This window comes from Podarcis cretensis (assembly GCF_951804945.1).
Source record: "Podarcis cretensis genome assembly, chromosome: Z".
NCBI lineage: Eukaryota > Metazoa > Chordata > Lepidosauria > Squamata > Lacertidae > Podarcis > Podarcis cretensis.
In genome coordinates this window covers 12,850,711-12,865,333 of record NC_137184.1, presented here as the reverse complement: position 1 = coordinate 12,865,333, position 14,623 = coordinate 12,850,711, and the positions used below count along the sequence as shown (strand labels likewise).

The window sequence follows — 14,623 nt, the reverse complement described above, 5'->3', positions numbered from 1 at the left end:
GTCATTTCTGCGCGGTGAACCACTGTTGTTAGAAGGTCTTAAGACAGGAATGGGGAAAAGAAACAGCCCCACAACATCACGGTGGCATCAGTAGTCTCACTGTTGAACTTCAACTTAGGTTGTGGAGCCTTCCAAGTTATAAAACTCTGCAGCTTAAGTTGAATGGTATATATTCTGATCAGACTTTACAGAGTCCCATCACCCCACTATTTTTTAAGGAGTTTCTAGGGTGGGACACTGCAGGAGCAGAGATTGAGGAAGCTGATTTTGTAAAGAAAAAAAAAGAATGAAATTGTGTTGGTCCTTCAACTCCACAAATAAGATTTCTCTGCTTTGCTGTTAAATTAGTATACCTATGCAGCTTCTTTTTTAATTTATGTACATTATTCCCCCTTCCATTAATTCGGGTTAGGTGGATACCCAGATGGCTAAGATAACAGGATTTGTGCTTTTAACAAGTCTGAGCCTGTATTGAAAGTTGCAAGAGCTGCCTGGAATGTTAAACACTGGGCAGAAATGGGGCATGCAGCATCAGGGCAATCAGGCTTTTAATCACACTCCTGGTAGGGGGGGGTGTCACAGCGTTGAAAATGGCCCTGTCTCGTGCTTCTTGGGTCGCCTCACGCCTTGGATGAAGAAGCTGGGGGAGCAAGGTAGGCGAGCGATGTGCCCTCTCTCCACATTGTAAGTGCCGGGACCAGGGGTGGTGTCTGCAACCAAGGAAGAAAGTGGAAGAAGGTAACTAACTGAATGGTAGTGGCCAGAACTGCACACATAAATGTTTTGGGGCTCAGACTCAACAAGCAGGCATGGCAACAGCACCAACTGAAGCTTTTAACCAGCAGTCACTATAAAAAACGTAACCTCCTTGCAAAGGTTAGTCTGGTTTCACATAGCCTGTCTATTTGCTAAACATTTTAGAATGGGTAGGGAAACCTGCTGGTGCTTTTGGATTGCAACTTCCACCATCCCTGCTCATTGGTCATGTTGCCTGGGGCTGGTGGGAGTTGGGAGTCGGAAGAAAAAAGGAACATCACACCACCATCTAAAAGTTTGCAGAAGTCATAAGAGCAGCACTACTGGATCAGGCCAAAAAGCCCTGTCTGGTCCAGCATCCTGTTCTCATGGTGGCTGATCAGATGCCTCTGGGAACCTGCAAGTGGGATCTGAGAGGAGCAAGCCTGGACAAAAAGATGTGGCTGTGAACCAACTGCTGGGTGATGCTTCACTTACAATAAATAAATAAAATTTTATTTATACCCCGCCCTTCCCGGTTCAGAAATCTGGGCTCGGGGCATCTAACAACAAATTTAAAATTTAATTGTAATAAAACATAGAAGCAGCATAAAAGACAGTATAGAAGCATGAATAACAATAAAGTTCAAAGTTCAAAAATCAATTTGGAGGAAATCCATCCAATAAACATTAGATAGTCACCAGGGCTAGCTGGCTGAATTAGTCCTACTTGGTAATAAAAGGGGAGGGAGAGGAAAGAGAAAGGAAATAAAAGATCAGGCTGAAATCAAATTAAAGGCCAGGCGGAATAGCTCTGTCTTACAGGCCCGGCAAAAGGAGGTTAAATCCTGAAGGGCCCTAGTCTCATGGGACAGAGCATTCCACCAGGTCGGAGCCATCACTGAGAAGGCCCTGGCACTGGTGGATGATAGTCTGACTTCCTTAGGGCCCGGGACCTCTAAACTATGGTTCTTCATGGACCTTAAGGTCCTCTGTGGGGCACACCAGGAGAGGTGGTCCCGTAAATAAGAGGGCCCCAAGCCACAAAGGGCTTTAAAGGTCAAAAACTACCTTGAACCTGACCCTAACTCCACCAGGAGCCAGTGCAACTGGTAAAGCACTGGGTGAATATGCTCCCATGGCAGGGACCCCGTGAGGAGCCTCACCGCAGCATTCTGCACCCGCTGGAGTTTCTGGGACAGTTTCAAGGGCAGCTCCATGTAGAGCGAATTACAGTAAAGCCTGGAGGTGACTGTCATATGGATCACTGTGGCCAGATTGGGGCAGGAAAGGTAAGGGACCAACTGCTTAGTGCTTCTAAGGTGGAAAAATGTCGCCTTAGCTGTTGCTGTAACCTGTGCCTCCATGGAAAGGGAGGTGTCAAGGATAACACCCAAATTCTTAACAGAAGGCACTGGCACTAATTGGGCTCCCGCAAGAGAAGGGAGTTGGTCCCTCATCCTCATGCCATCCCGATCCAGCCAGAGGACCTCTGTCTTTGAAGGATTTAGTTTCAATCGGCTCCCACGAAACCACCCACCACAGCCTCCAAGCATCTGGTCAGTGTGTCCAGGGCCGAGTTGGTGTGACCATCCATCAGCAGATAGAGCTGAGTGTCATAATGTTATAATGGCAGCAATGGTCAGGGGTACTGCTAACTCTTATTAATATTCAATCTCTGCCCCTTTATATACAGTCATACCTTGGAAGTCAAACGGAATCTGTTCCGGAAGTCTGTTCAACTTCCAAAATACTCGAAAACCAAAACGCAGCTTCTGATTCACTGCAGGAAGCTTCTGCAGCCAATTGGAAGCAGCGGAAGCCCTGTTGGATGTTTGGCTTCCAAAAGAACGTTCGAAAACCGGAACATTGTTCAGGAGCCAAAACGTTTGAGAACTAGGCTGTTTGAGTTCCAAGGTACAAGTGTAGGTGTGCAGCGCTCCCTCTTGCTGTTCTAGCTTCTGGCTTAGCCACGTGCAGCCTCTTCAGGGCAGGGGGAGCCATCATCCCGCTGCCCTGAAGATTCTGTGCGGCTATCCCAGAAGCCAGAAGAGCGAGAGGGATCTCTGCACAGCGATCCCTCTTGCTGTTCTGGCTTCTGGGATTCGGAATATTTTTTTTCTTGTTTTCGTCCTCCAAAAACTAGGTGCGTCTTATGGTCTGGTGCATCTTACAGAACGAAAAATACAGTAGTTAAAAGAGTGGTGGGAGGGAACCTGTTACCATTCCTTACCTTTCCTGGCCCACTTGTGCATAGTGTTTCGTGCAGGGCTGATGATGATAGAGGGTGATCTAAACATCACATGTTTGTATGCACTTTCTGTGTTGTACTTATTGGGTGCTGGATCCATCATATTATCTAGGGAAGAGAAAAGGGGTGAGAGAGAAGCCAGCCCAATCTGTGGTGCCAGATACTAATGGAGAGGGAGGGGAGAAGTTGGCATTGCCAGGCATTGACTTGAAGAGCTGCAACCCGACAGAGACCCTCTTGGATATGCTTAGCATAGCTCCCCTTACTGTTACTGCCAGGAGCAACTTATGCTGCTCTTGCCCACCCCCTTGTAGTGTTGAGTGGACCCAAATGAAGAGGTCAGGTTAAATGGGCAGTGTAGATACCATATGTATTTATGAAGCAAAAATTATATACAGGCAACCCCCCCCCCCACCGTTGCACACATTCAAATAAAGCTTGACTCTACACACGTGCATCCCTGCAGCCTGGAAGTGGCTGGAAAAGGGGACAGAATGGGGTAGGGGCATAATGGGTGGAGCAGGTTTACATGCCTATATACATGGTCAGGAATGCAGCCCCCACACAAAACGGTATTGTTTGAACGTAGGAAAACAGCTAAATAGCTTACAAAAACAGTTTTAAAATATTGAGGAATAAACAGTTAAAACCATGTACGTAATTTAAAATTCTGTAGTTAAAATTAACAGTAAGAGATTAGATCTTGTCAGCATCCATGTTTCTGGTCAGGCTGGCCTAAACAATAATGTTTTGAGCAGGTGGTGAAAAGAGCACGACATAGGTTCCTGCCTGGTGTCAATAGGCAAGGAGTTCCAAAGTCGGTCCCATAACAACAAAAGAATTATTTTCTTGCAAGTGCAGAACAAATAGGTGGCAGCTGTAACAGTGTCAGATCTGCAAATTGAAGCGGTCAAATGGGTTTATATAGAGAAGGCAATGTGCAAGTAACTGGTCCCAAATAACTTGGCCTCGGAACAAATCTTTGAGCAGAGGTGTTAGCTACTGGCAATGTCTCACTAAAAATGGAGGAACCCTACCGAAGGCAAATTTCTGGTAAAAATCTGGAGTTTGCACTCAGCAAGTGCTCAGCTTCCTGACTGGCCATAAAGGGCAAGAATAGAGTCCTGGGGCACACCTTGACCCAAATAAGGATAATAGCTCCATTGGTAGAACATGAGATCCATAATCTCAGGGTCATAGTTTTGTGACCCATATTTGTAAAAAAATATATAAAAAATTACATTGCAAGGATTTGGGCTAGGTGACCCCCTGGATCTCTTCCAACACTACAGTTCTATGAAATAAATACCTCTTGATAACCTAAGGCACCCATTATGTTCTTACTTTTGCTGACAAGAGTGAACTCTCCCTTCTGTCCCATGGTGAAATGGGGGCTGTTTGGCAGGTTGGCTGGCTTGACATCCAGGGGCTGGCCGTAGTGGAAAGGAGAGGGCCACTGCAAATAACAGAGGGACAGCTGAGCTGCATGATCCTTCCTGGGGAGGGGGACCCACATGGTGGAGGAGCATAAACCCAACAGAGACCCAACAGAGCTACATTTCCCAGAATGCTTTAACCATCAATCCTCCTTCCCAGGGAACTGTGGGAGTGGTAACTCTGACAGGGAGTAGGGGGCCTCCTAACAACTCTCAGCATCCTTAATGAACTACAGTTCCCAGGATTCCTTTGGGGAAGCCATGATATTCTAGTGCTTTAAATGTATGGTGTTAATGGGACTCCAAATCTGTGGTTCTAAAGCAGCCTTGCCCAACCTTTGGTCCACAGATGCTCCCATTATCCCCAGGGACTGGCCCTGGTGGCTTGAAATGATGCTTAAAAGAATTCTATGGACAAATTCAAAGAGGATAAGGTTATCAATTGTTACTAATCATGATGGCTCTGCCTTGCCTTCCACAGCTGGAGGCAGTCATGTAACTGAGTTATGTGACACCCCAAGCCAAGGTGATATGTAACTTTACAATCTTTACAAGACATCTGAAATCAGCCCTGTATAGGGAAGTTATTTAATGTTGAACGTTACATTATGTTTTTATATATGTTGGAAGCCGCCCAGAATGGCTGGGGCAACCCAGTCAGACGCATGGGGTATTACTATTATACTATTAATTAGGATGTCTATTTTCCTTGGAGAAATGTTGGAGGGTATGAAAACTAGCTGCTGGAAATTGCAGTAAGAGAGTGCACTCTTATGCTCAGACCCTACTTGTATGAGGTGCTTCAAATGCATAGTGCAGATGGGGCCTTTAATTTCTGACTGCTTCCAAATACAACAAGGCCACCACTAGCATTTATACAGTATACAGCTTGCTACTTGATCTTTGCAACATGGAGACTGACCCCGGGACCTGCATCTCTTGATTCTTTATATTACACTTTATGGATATTTATGGAGTTATTTATTTATACCATTATTTTATTTATGTTTTGCATGTTGTCAACTGCTTTGATGCACTTTCTGAAAGGGAGGGTTGTAAATATTCCATTTAATTAATGAATGAAGCATGTGCTCTTGTCACTGAACTATATGAATTGGGTGGGGCATAGCACAAATGGACACCCCCATGCGTGACACTTACATTGGTCTCGTTGCTAAAATCCACTTTCTTAATGAACGGGTTATTGCTCAAAAACCAAGACTTCTGCCAAGAACGCCGCCCTCCGCCCTCTGGAGAAACAGAACAGACAAGGTTGAGGCAGCATCAGTGTTGTTACAGAGCCTTGAACTTTGAACCAGGCCCCCAACTGTCATCCCAAGAGACTTGGGACCCAGCCTACATAGAGCCGGCCCAAGACACTTTGGCAGCTGAGGCAAACCACAAAATGGCATCCCCTCCCCAACCTGGGATGAAGGGGTGAGTGAAGACTTACATCAGGAACATGTACAGTGGTACCTCGGGTTAAGTACTTAGTTCTGGAGTACTTAAGTACTTCATTCCGGAGGTCCGTTCTTAACCTGAAATTGTTCTTAACCTGAAGCACCACTTTAGCTAATGGGGCCTCCCCCTGCTGCCGCACCGCTGGATCACGCTTTCTGTTCTCATCCTGAAGCGAAGTTCTTAACCTGAGGTACTATTTCTGAGTTAGCGGAGTCTGTAACCTGAAGATATGTAAGCCGAGGTACCACTCTATGATCTAGTTGAGATTCCTGAGTTGCAAGGGGTTGGACTAGATGACCCCTGGGGGACCATTGTAACTCTATAACTCTACAATTCTAAAGAGCTACAGCAGGAAGGGGGGAGGAGAGCAGTGCCATCTGTTCACCAAGAGGCTGCTGTAGAGGCAGCTTTGAGGGTGGGGCTGCTAAGGAGACAGCAGATCTCTATGAAGCATGCCACAGTGATCTATGAAGCATGCCACAGTCAGTGGCAGCAGTGGCAGCAGAAGTGGGGTTGGATGATGCATTCCTTGGTGGCCACATCTGCTGCCCCTGTGGATCCTGCCGCCTGAAGCGATTGCCTCATCTTGCCTCATGGGTGGGATGACCCTGAATCTACTCATGTAACAGGGTGAGGTGACAGAAAGCAGGGCTGAACAGGCCTTTCCATTTCCATTTCCACATGCTGGTAGAATAAGCTATTCATTTGTTTTTTGTTACAGTAAGTCTATGTCACATCCTTTGCCATTGTGGCCCCCAGGAGGTTGCCTGCTAGAAAATGTGGCCCTCAGGTTCCCCACTTCTTGGGGGAAAGTGTGACTTGTGAATATACAGTATCCAGAAAGTAGGCCTTACCTGTTGTAAACACACATGTTCTGCCCCCACAAGGGTCAGTTATTTAGGCAGTGCTTTTTTTCTAGGGGGACGCAGCATTTTGTGAATCTAAGTTTGGCCTCATTGAGGGGCAGTATTTTGACATGAGTAGGAAAATGAGAGTACCCCTGAACATTTTTTTAAAAGAAAAAAAGCACTTGTATTAGGTAGAAGGTATAACAATGCTGCTCCTTTAAGAAAAGATACAGTGGTACCTCGGGTTAAGTACTTAATTCGTTCCGGAGGTCTGTTCTTAACCTGAAACTGTTCTTAACCTGAAGCACCACTTTAGCTAATGGGGCCTCCTGCTGCCGCTGTGCTGTGGGAGCACGATTTCTGTTCTCATCCTGAAGCAAAGTTCTTAACCCGAGGTACTATTTCTGGGTTAGTGGAGTGTATGTAACCTGAAGCGTATGTAAGCGTATGTAACCTGAAGCGTATGTAACCCGAGGTACCACTGTAGTGCCTTTCCCCCTTTTTTAGACCTCAAGGCAGGTTGGGAAATGTAGGCACAACAATATAGTTTCTATTGGCTCTACCCAGAGCGAGAAAATTACCTCCCTTCTCAAAGTCTCAGTTGCAAGCATGCTAGCCCTAGGATTTCCCCTACCCTCTGCATTGGAGAAATTGCATCCAATAAGCCATTTTTCTTAGGAAGCTCTGCAAATTCATGCAACGCTGTAAATGAATAGCCTCATCTGTAACAACACACCAAGCAATATTGGTAGATAAAAACAATGAAGTTGTTTGTGGTAGAAAGTACGTAACTCAGACAGAAGAGTTTCTAATCCTGAACTAACTAACTAGCCAAGAGGAAACAAAGGCTTGTGCTTTTCTTCTCGGAGGATAGATCCAAGATGGCCTCTCAAAAATGACACCTTGTTTAGAGATCAGGAAATCACAAAGAAGGCCCAAAAAAATATGAAAGACTATTTTGAGATAAATTTGAAGACTTCTGTGGAAAAAAGAGTAATTTGGGACGCTAGCAAAGCCGTAATGAGAGGATTTCTGGTTCAACAAAATGCAATAAAAAAGAGAACTCAAGAGGAGAAAAAATAAAAGATTCTGGGGAAAATAAGAGAAGGAGAGAGGAAACTTAGATCTAAACCGAAGTCACAAGAGATCCTAAGAGAAATTAAGTTACATCAAGTACAATACATGAAAATGATAAACCAAGAGATAGAATGGAAAATTAAACAGATGAGACAAAAGACTTTTGATTCAGCAAATAAATGTGGAAAGTTGCTAGCGTGGCAGCTGAAGAAGAGACAAAAATTAAATACTGTTACTAATCTTGAAGTTGATGGAAAGAACATCCAGAATTCACAGGAGATAAGAAACTGCTTCCAGAGATATTTTAAACAACTTTACACACAAGGGCCACAGAATGAGACTGTAATTGACCAATTTTTGAAAGTTAATGGACTGCAAAAAATTTCTCAAGAAAATAAATTGTTTCTGAATTACAAAATAACAGAACAAGAAATTGAAGGTGTCATTCAGAATATGCAATTGGGCAAGTCTCCAGGACCTGATGGACTAACCTCCAAATACTATAGAACTTTGAAAGACTATCTAATTCAACCACTAAGGGAGGTCTGTAACGAAATTATGGAGGGGGAAAAAGCGCCAGAGTCGTGGCAAGATGCATATATCACACTTATACCAAAAAATGAGACTGAGAAGACGCAACTTAAGAACTACCGTCCCATATCCCTTTTAAATGTGGATTATAAAGTTTTTGCAGATATTTTGGCCAAAAGATTGAAAAAAGTTTTAGCTGAAATGATACATAAAGACCAGGCTGGCTTTCTCCCTGGTTGACATCTATCTGACAATATGAGGAATATAATTAATATTTTAGAAAAGTTACAGGTGAACATCAATACAGAAGCGGTTTTGATATTTGTGGATGCAGAGAAGGCCTTTGACAATATCTCTTGGAGTTTTATGAAGAAAAATCTTCAGGGGATGGGGGTAGGACAAAACTTTGAAAATGGTATAGGTGCGATTTATTCTGAACAAAAGGCTAAATTGATAGTTAATAATGTGGTGACAGAAGAGTTTAGAATTGAGAAAGGGACATGACAAAGCTGCCCAATTTCCCCATTACTTTTCATTTTGGTCCTGGAAGTCTTACTTAACATGATAAGAAGGGACCGTTTGATACAGGGCATTCAGGTCGGAGTCAAACATTACAAACTCAAAGCTTTTGCAGATGACCTTGTTTTGACATTACAAGAGCCAATAGTTAGCACTAAGAGGGCATTAGAAATAATCCAGGATTTTGGTCAAGTGGCAGGTTTTAAGTTAAATAAGACAAAAACCAAGGTTTTGGAAAAAAATTTGACCCAGACTGAAAGAGAAAGGTTTCAGAAGGAGACAGATTTAACATTGGTAAAGAAGGTAAAATACCTAGGGGTAAATATGACCTCTAAGAATGTGAATTTGTTTAAAGATAACTATGAAAAATGTTGGTCAGAAGTGAAAAAAGATTTGGAAATCTGGACAAATTTGAAACTTTCCTTGCTAGGCCGAATTTCTGTTATTAAGATGAATGTATTGTCGAGAATGTTGTTTTTGTTTCAATCGTTACAAATTATTGACAAGATGGATTGTTTCAAGAGGTGGCAAAGAGATATTTCTATATTTGCCTGGCAGGGCAAAAAGCCCAGAATAAAATTTAAGATACTTACGGATGCTAAAGATAGAGGGGGATTTGCCCTGCCAGACCTGAAGCTTTATTATGAATCAACAGCTTTTTGCTGGTTGAAGGAATGGCTACTTCTTGAAAACACAGACATTTTAGATCTTGAAGGTTATGACAATGCATTTGGATGGCATGCATATTTGTGGTATGGCAAGGTTAAGGTACACAAGGCTTTTAAAAACCATATTGTCAGAAAAGCATTGTTTAACGTATGGTCGAGATATAAAGACCTTTTGGAAAGGAAAACCCCAAGGTGGCTCTCACCTATGGAAGCCAAAGCGTTGAAAAAACTTAATATGGAGACTAAATGGCCAAAGTATTGGGAAATTTTGGAAGAGGAAGGTGACAAATTGAAATTGCAGAGTTATGAGAAGCTTAAAGATAAGGTGCGAGACTGGTTACATTATTTTCAAATAAGAGAGGTTTACAATCAAGATAAGAAAGTGGGCTTCCAGGTGGAAAAGTCAAAGCTAGAGACAGAATTGCTAGAACCCAATGCTAAGATATTGTCAAAAATGTATAATTTGCTGCTGAAATGGAATACTGAGGAAGAAACGGTAAAATCTGCTATGATAAAATGGGCACAAGATATAGGTTATAACATTATGTTTGCAGACTGGGAGAAGTTATGGACCACCAGAATTAAATTCACGGCATGTAATGCCTTAAGAGAGAATATCATGAAAATGATGTATAGGTGGTACATGACCCCAGTCAAGCTTGCAAAGATCTATCATTTGCCCGATAATAAGTGTTGGAAATGTAAAGAAACTGAAGGTACATTCTTTCACCTTTGGTGGACGTGCCCAAGGATTAAGGCCTTCTGGGAGATGATATATAATGAACTAAAAAAGGTACTTAGGTACACCTTTCCTAAAAAAACAGAGGCTTTTCTTCTGGGCATAGTCGGCCAATTGGTGTTAAAGAAGGATAGAACCTTTTTTATGTATGCAACAGCAGCAGTGAGAATCCTGATCGCAAAGCATTGGAAGACACAGGACGTACCCACTCTGGAAGATTGGCAGATGCAAGTGATGGAGTATATGGAGATGGCGGAAATGACTGGCAGAATCCGAGACCAGGGAGAAGAGTCGGTGGAAGAAGATTGGAAGAAATTTAAAACGTATTTACAGAAATACTGCAAAATTTTTGAATGCGAATGACGTTGAAATGAAACGAAGTGGTTCTAGCAATATGATTAGAAGTTAAAATTTGAGAGGATAAATAATTAAGGGTAAAATAAGAGGATATGAATTTGCTGATTAAATTTCTAAATGGAATACAAAAAAGGGAGATGTGAGGAAGTCAGGAAAATAAGTTAACGAATGGTATGATACTTGAAAAAATGATTTTTAATTTTTCTTTTTATACTTTTGCTTCTGTTTTTTGTGTTTGTGTGTTTTTCTGTTTTTGTAAACTTTTTTGTAAAACTCAATAAATATTATTATAAAAAAAATAGAAAAGAAAAAAAAGAAAAAAAACCAAAAATGTTGAAAACCTCTGTCTGGTCTAGTGGCTTAAACACAAACCATATTGATTCATGAATAGCTGGAAACTGAAAGAATGCTCTCTTAATCCCTTCCCTTCACTCGCACCTTTAGAAGGTGACTTCAACCCAAAGGTGTAGGATGGAGCACTGGTTTGCCGGAAGTTCAAACTGCAGGCCGAGTAAGCTGCTGGCCCAGGGCTGTCTGTGTTCACTGCCATCGACAAGCGGCCTTCTGGGGATATGCGACCACCTGGAGCAAAGAGCAGATCATTCAGCTGATGCAGGTTGGGATCTGAATGCCCTGCAAGGAGGCTTCCTGGCTGCCCCTGCCCCAAGAGCCTGTCTTCCTGCCCCTATGCTTTTAACATAAGAATGCAAAATCTGTGGTCCTGCATATGTTGTTGGACTACAACTTCTGTAATCCATGAGCCTTGGTCATGTTTACTGGGACTGTTGGGAGCAGGAGAACAACCACATCTGGAGAGCCACAGTTTCCCCAGCCCTGGACCATGATGCATGCGTTACATATTTGTACTCCATAAGGCCAGCTTCTGAGGCTCTGCTTGCTTTACCTACCATCAAGGTCCCTCAGCTCTATAAACAGGGCCTTTTTAGTGGTGACCCTGTATTTTTGATCCTAAGAGAAATATGTGGTGTTTGCCCTACCATGTTATCTGTTGCTGGTTTTACTGGTTACTTTTAAGCTGACCATAAAGGTAAAGGTAAAGGTACCCCTGCCCGTATGGGCCAGTCTTGACAGACTCTGGGGTTGTGCGCCCATCTCACTTAAGAGGCATGGGGCCAGCGCTGTCCGGAGACACTTCTGGGTCACGTGGCCAGCGTGACATCGCTGCTCTGGCGAGCCAGAGCCGCACACGGAAACGCCGTTTACCTTCCCACTGGTAAGCGGTCCCTATTTATCTACTTGCACCTGGAGGTGCTTTCGAACTGCTAGGTTGGCAGGCGCTGGGACCGAGCAGCGTGAGCGCACCCCGCCGCAGGGATTCGAACCGCCGACCTTTCGATTGGCAAGTCCTAGGCGCTGAGGCTTTAACCCACAGCGCCACCTGCGTCCCATACCATGGGACCATACCATGCAAGAAAAACAGTACTTGCTTCTGTCAGTCCTGCTGCAGGGCTCTGCAGATTTGTCTGCCCATCAATGCAATAGGTATTGCAAGTGTCTAAAATAAGGAAGACAGAGAGGCCCTTAAATTGAGAGAAAGTGTGGCACAATCAGAGGCTGAGCAAGGAGGGTGTGGCCCGCCCTGAGTGACATCACCTACCCGACCCTCGCCGTGGGCGGCGCCCTCCCAGGATGCTTGAGGCGGCCAGCAGCCCCCCCCCCCAGCCTTGCGGCAGTCGGCAGATCCCCTGGGACATGTGCCCTGCTCCCCTGGGATGCTAGCCCCGCCCACCAGGTGCATGCCGTTCCGGGTGCCGGGGCAGCTAGTTCTGCCTCTGGGGACAATGGCTAGACTTGCAATGAGTAGACTTGCATTCAGAAATCTTCTCAGACATGAAATACAATGGTTCATCTTTGGTGAGTTACTGTCTCTCAGTCTAATCTACCTTGCAAGGTTGTTGTGAGCTAAAATGTGGATTTTGTTAGTTCAGATTGTTGGCATTTGTCTGTCTCAGGAGACTGGATGAAGTGGAACTGTTGGAAGGTTACAGTGCCTGCTGCGGCTGTAGAGACCAATACGGGAAAGACAGGTTTTCTTGCTACTGGGGCAGATGAAGGCTTCTAGTTGCCAATTCTTACAGAATTACACTGAAATTGCACTATAGGTTTCCCTATTGGGCACCCACAAACCAATGGGGAGAAAGCCTTGAATTGCTCTTTTCTGTCTCTCAGACCTCCTTCCTACTTACTGCTCTGCTTTCCAAACTGAATTTCTGGGAGGAATGGTGTTGAGCTAGATTCCCTGCTCAGGCGACCCCTGAGAACAAAACACAAGCAACAAATGAGGAGAGGCTGTCCCAGCAGCTGGAAATGGAAGGAAAAAGTAAATTCCACTACTGGTGCCAGTAGTGGGCGAAATCAGGCATTTGCTGGATCCCACCATTTTATTTAGCTATACTGAAATTTATTCCCTATACTCCTGACACTCCTTATGTAAGCACATAAGACAAGCCCAGATGGATCAGACCAAAGGCCCATCTAATCCATCACTTTGTTCTCTCAGAGGACAACCAGATGCTTGTGGGAAGCACTCTGGGCTATTGACAACATTTTTTAAAAAGAATTGCAGCACAGTAAAAACAAATTGAAATAGAAAGAATGCATCAATATTATTTGCACTCAGGTTCTGCTTGTGGGATTCCCATAGGCATCCAGTTGGCCACTGTGCTGCAGGATGGGGCAGAGGCAAAAGAGGCTAGTTTCTGCACAAACACCCCCCTCTATCCTCCATTCAGGCAGGCAAGAGGCATGATCAGAGTTCAAGGACACATTCCACCCAGGCAAAATCCCTGCAGGTGGGTGCAATGCAGGGCTATTGAGGGAGGGTATGGGGAGGGCATTTGTGGCATGTGGAGAGTCTTGGGGGCCATAGAAAGAGGCCTCAGTGGCTGTGTGTGGCCCCTTAGCCCTGAGGTTCCCCATTCCAGGACTAGATGGACTGTTGGTTCTGGTCCAGCAGGACTAATCCATCACATTTTAACTTAATAGGGTTAGGTGAGAATCTGGCCTTGCGGGGCATGCAGTAGGGGATAGTGGCAAGTGCCTGAGGCCTTCTCTTCCTGCATTACCGGTGCAAATGGTGGTGCCTCTTTAAAAGCAACTGAGATTTGGGGTTCCTTTTCTGGCTGGTGTCCAGGTACACCTGGGCCATGAACTTGATGTGTTTCTGCTGGAACTCCATTTTCCACAGCTGGGCAATGTTGACTCGCCCCATGCTCCCCCTCCGGCAGAATGGTTGCTGCAGGTTGTGTGACATCAGTGGGTTCTCTCATTCCATGGCTCCATGCATTCTGTGCTGTTTGATGGTGGTGTCTCTTTTCCCCAAGGGTGGGGAATAGATGAGGCGGGACGGTCCAGCTAGGTGCAAACCTATGATCAACAAAGGTTGGTTCTTTGGGGCTAATGGGGGGTGGGTGGTCATTGTTCTACTAACCCCAATCTTCCCCCCAGCCACCTGCCTGCCTTCTTGCTTAAAACCAGCCCAGGAGGTAACACTGGCTGCCTGTTTCCTCCTCAGGTTCAGTGTTGCCATTGCAGGGAGTAGGACAGGGCAAAACTATAATTTAGGCCTCATTCACATCTTACACTGTGGTACCATATTAAATGTTTCCCTCAAGGAATTCAGGGGACTGTAGTTTTATAAGGATGCTGAGAGTTTATTGAAGACCCCCCTCTGAGAACCATTCTGAGAAATTGCTTTTTAATTCACTCTTTATTGGTTTTCTATTAATTCAAAATATACAAAGTCAGCCACAAAACATTTTGTTGCATGGTGTTAATTATTTAAGGGGGGTGGGTTTAAGCACCTAATCCCTAGAAATTAATAATTGCTAGGTGTTAAGTTGTGGGTTGACATAGCAGACGACACAGCGATTTCTCCAAGTAGCTCTTTATTTTTGTAAGCTGGAATAGAACTGCCTGCAAACAGCTCAGTCGGCCTGCTTTTATAGGCAGCCGGCTGTCAACATTGTAACAACAACAGC

General features: G+C 44.4%; 1 protein-coding gene across 1 annotated transcript; it reads right to left on the bottom strand.

Annotated features, from left to right (window-relative positions):
• Positions 1–531: 531 nt before the first annotated feature.
• STPG3 (sperm-tail PG-rich repeat containing 3) lies at positions 532–13,899 on the bottom strand. Its single transcript, XM_079961568.1, has 7 exons — positions 13,709–13,899; positions 12,830–12,897; positions 11,061–11,204; positions 5,584–5,672; positions 4,331–4,442; positions 2,969–3,094; positions 532–710 (listed from the first exon to the last, which is right to left on the bottom strand). Exons 1-7 carry the CDS (start codon positions 13,894–13,896, stop codon positions 577–579), a joined length of 861 nt encoding a protein of 286 aa, XP_079817694.1. The 5' UTR covers positions 13,897–13,899; the 3' UTR covers positions 532–576.
• Between the last annotated feature and the right edge of the window lie 724 nt (positions 13,900–14,623).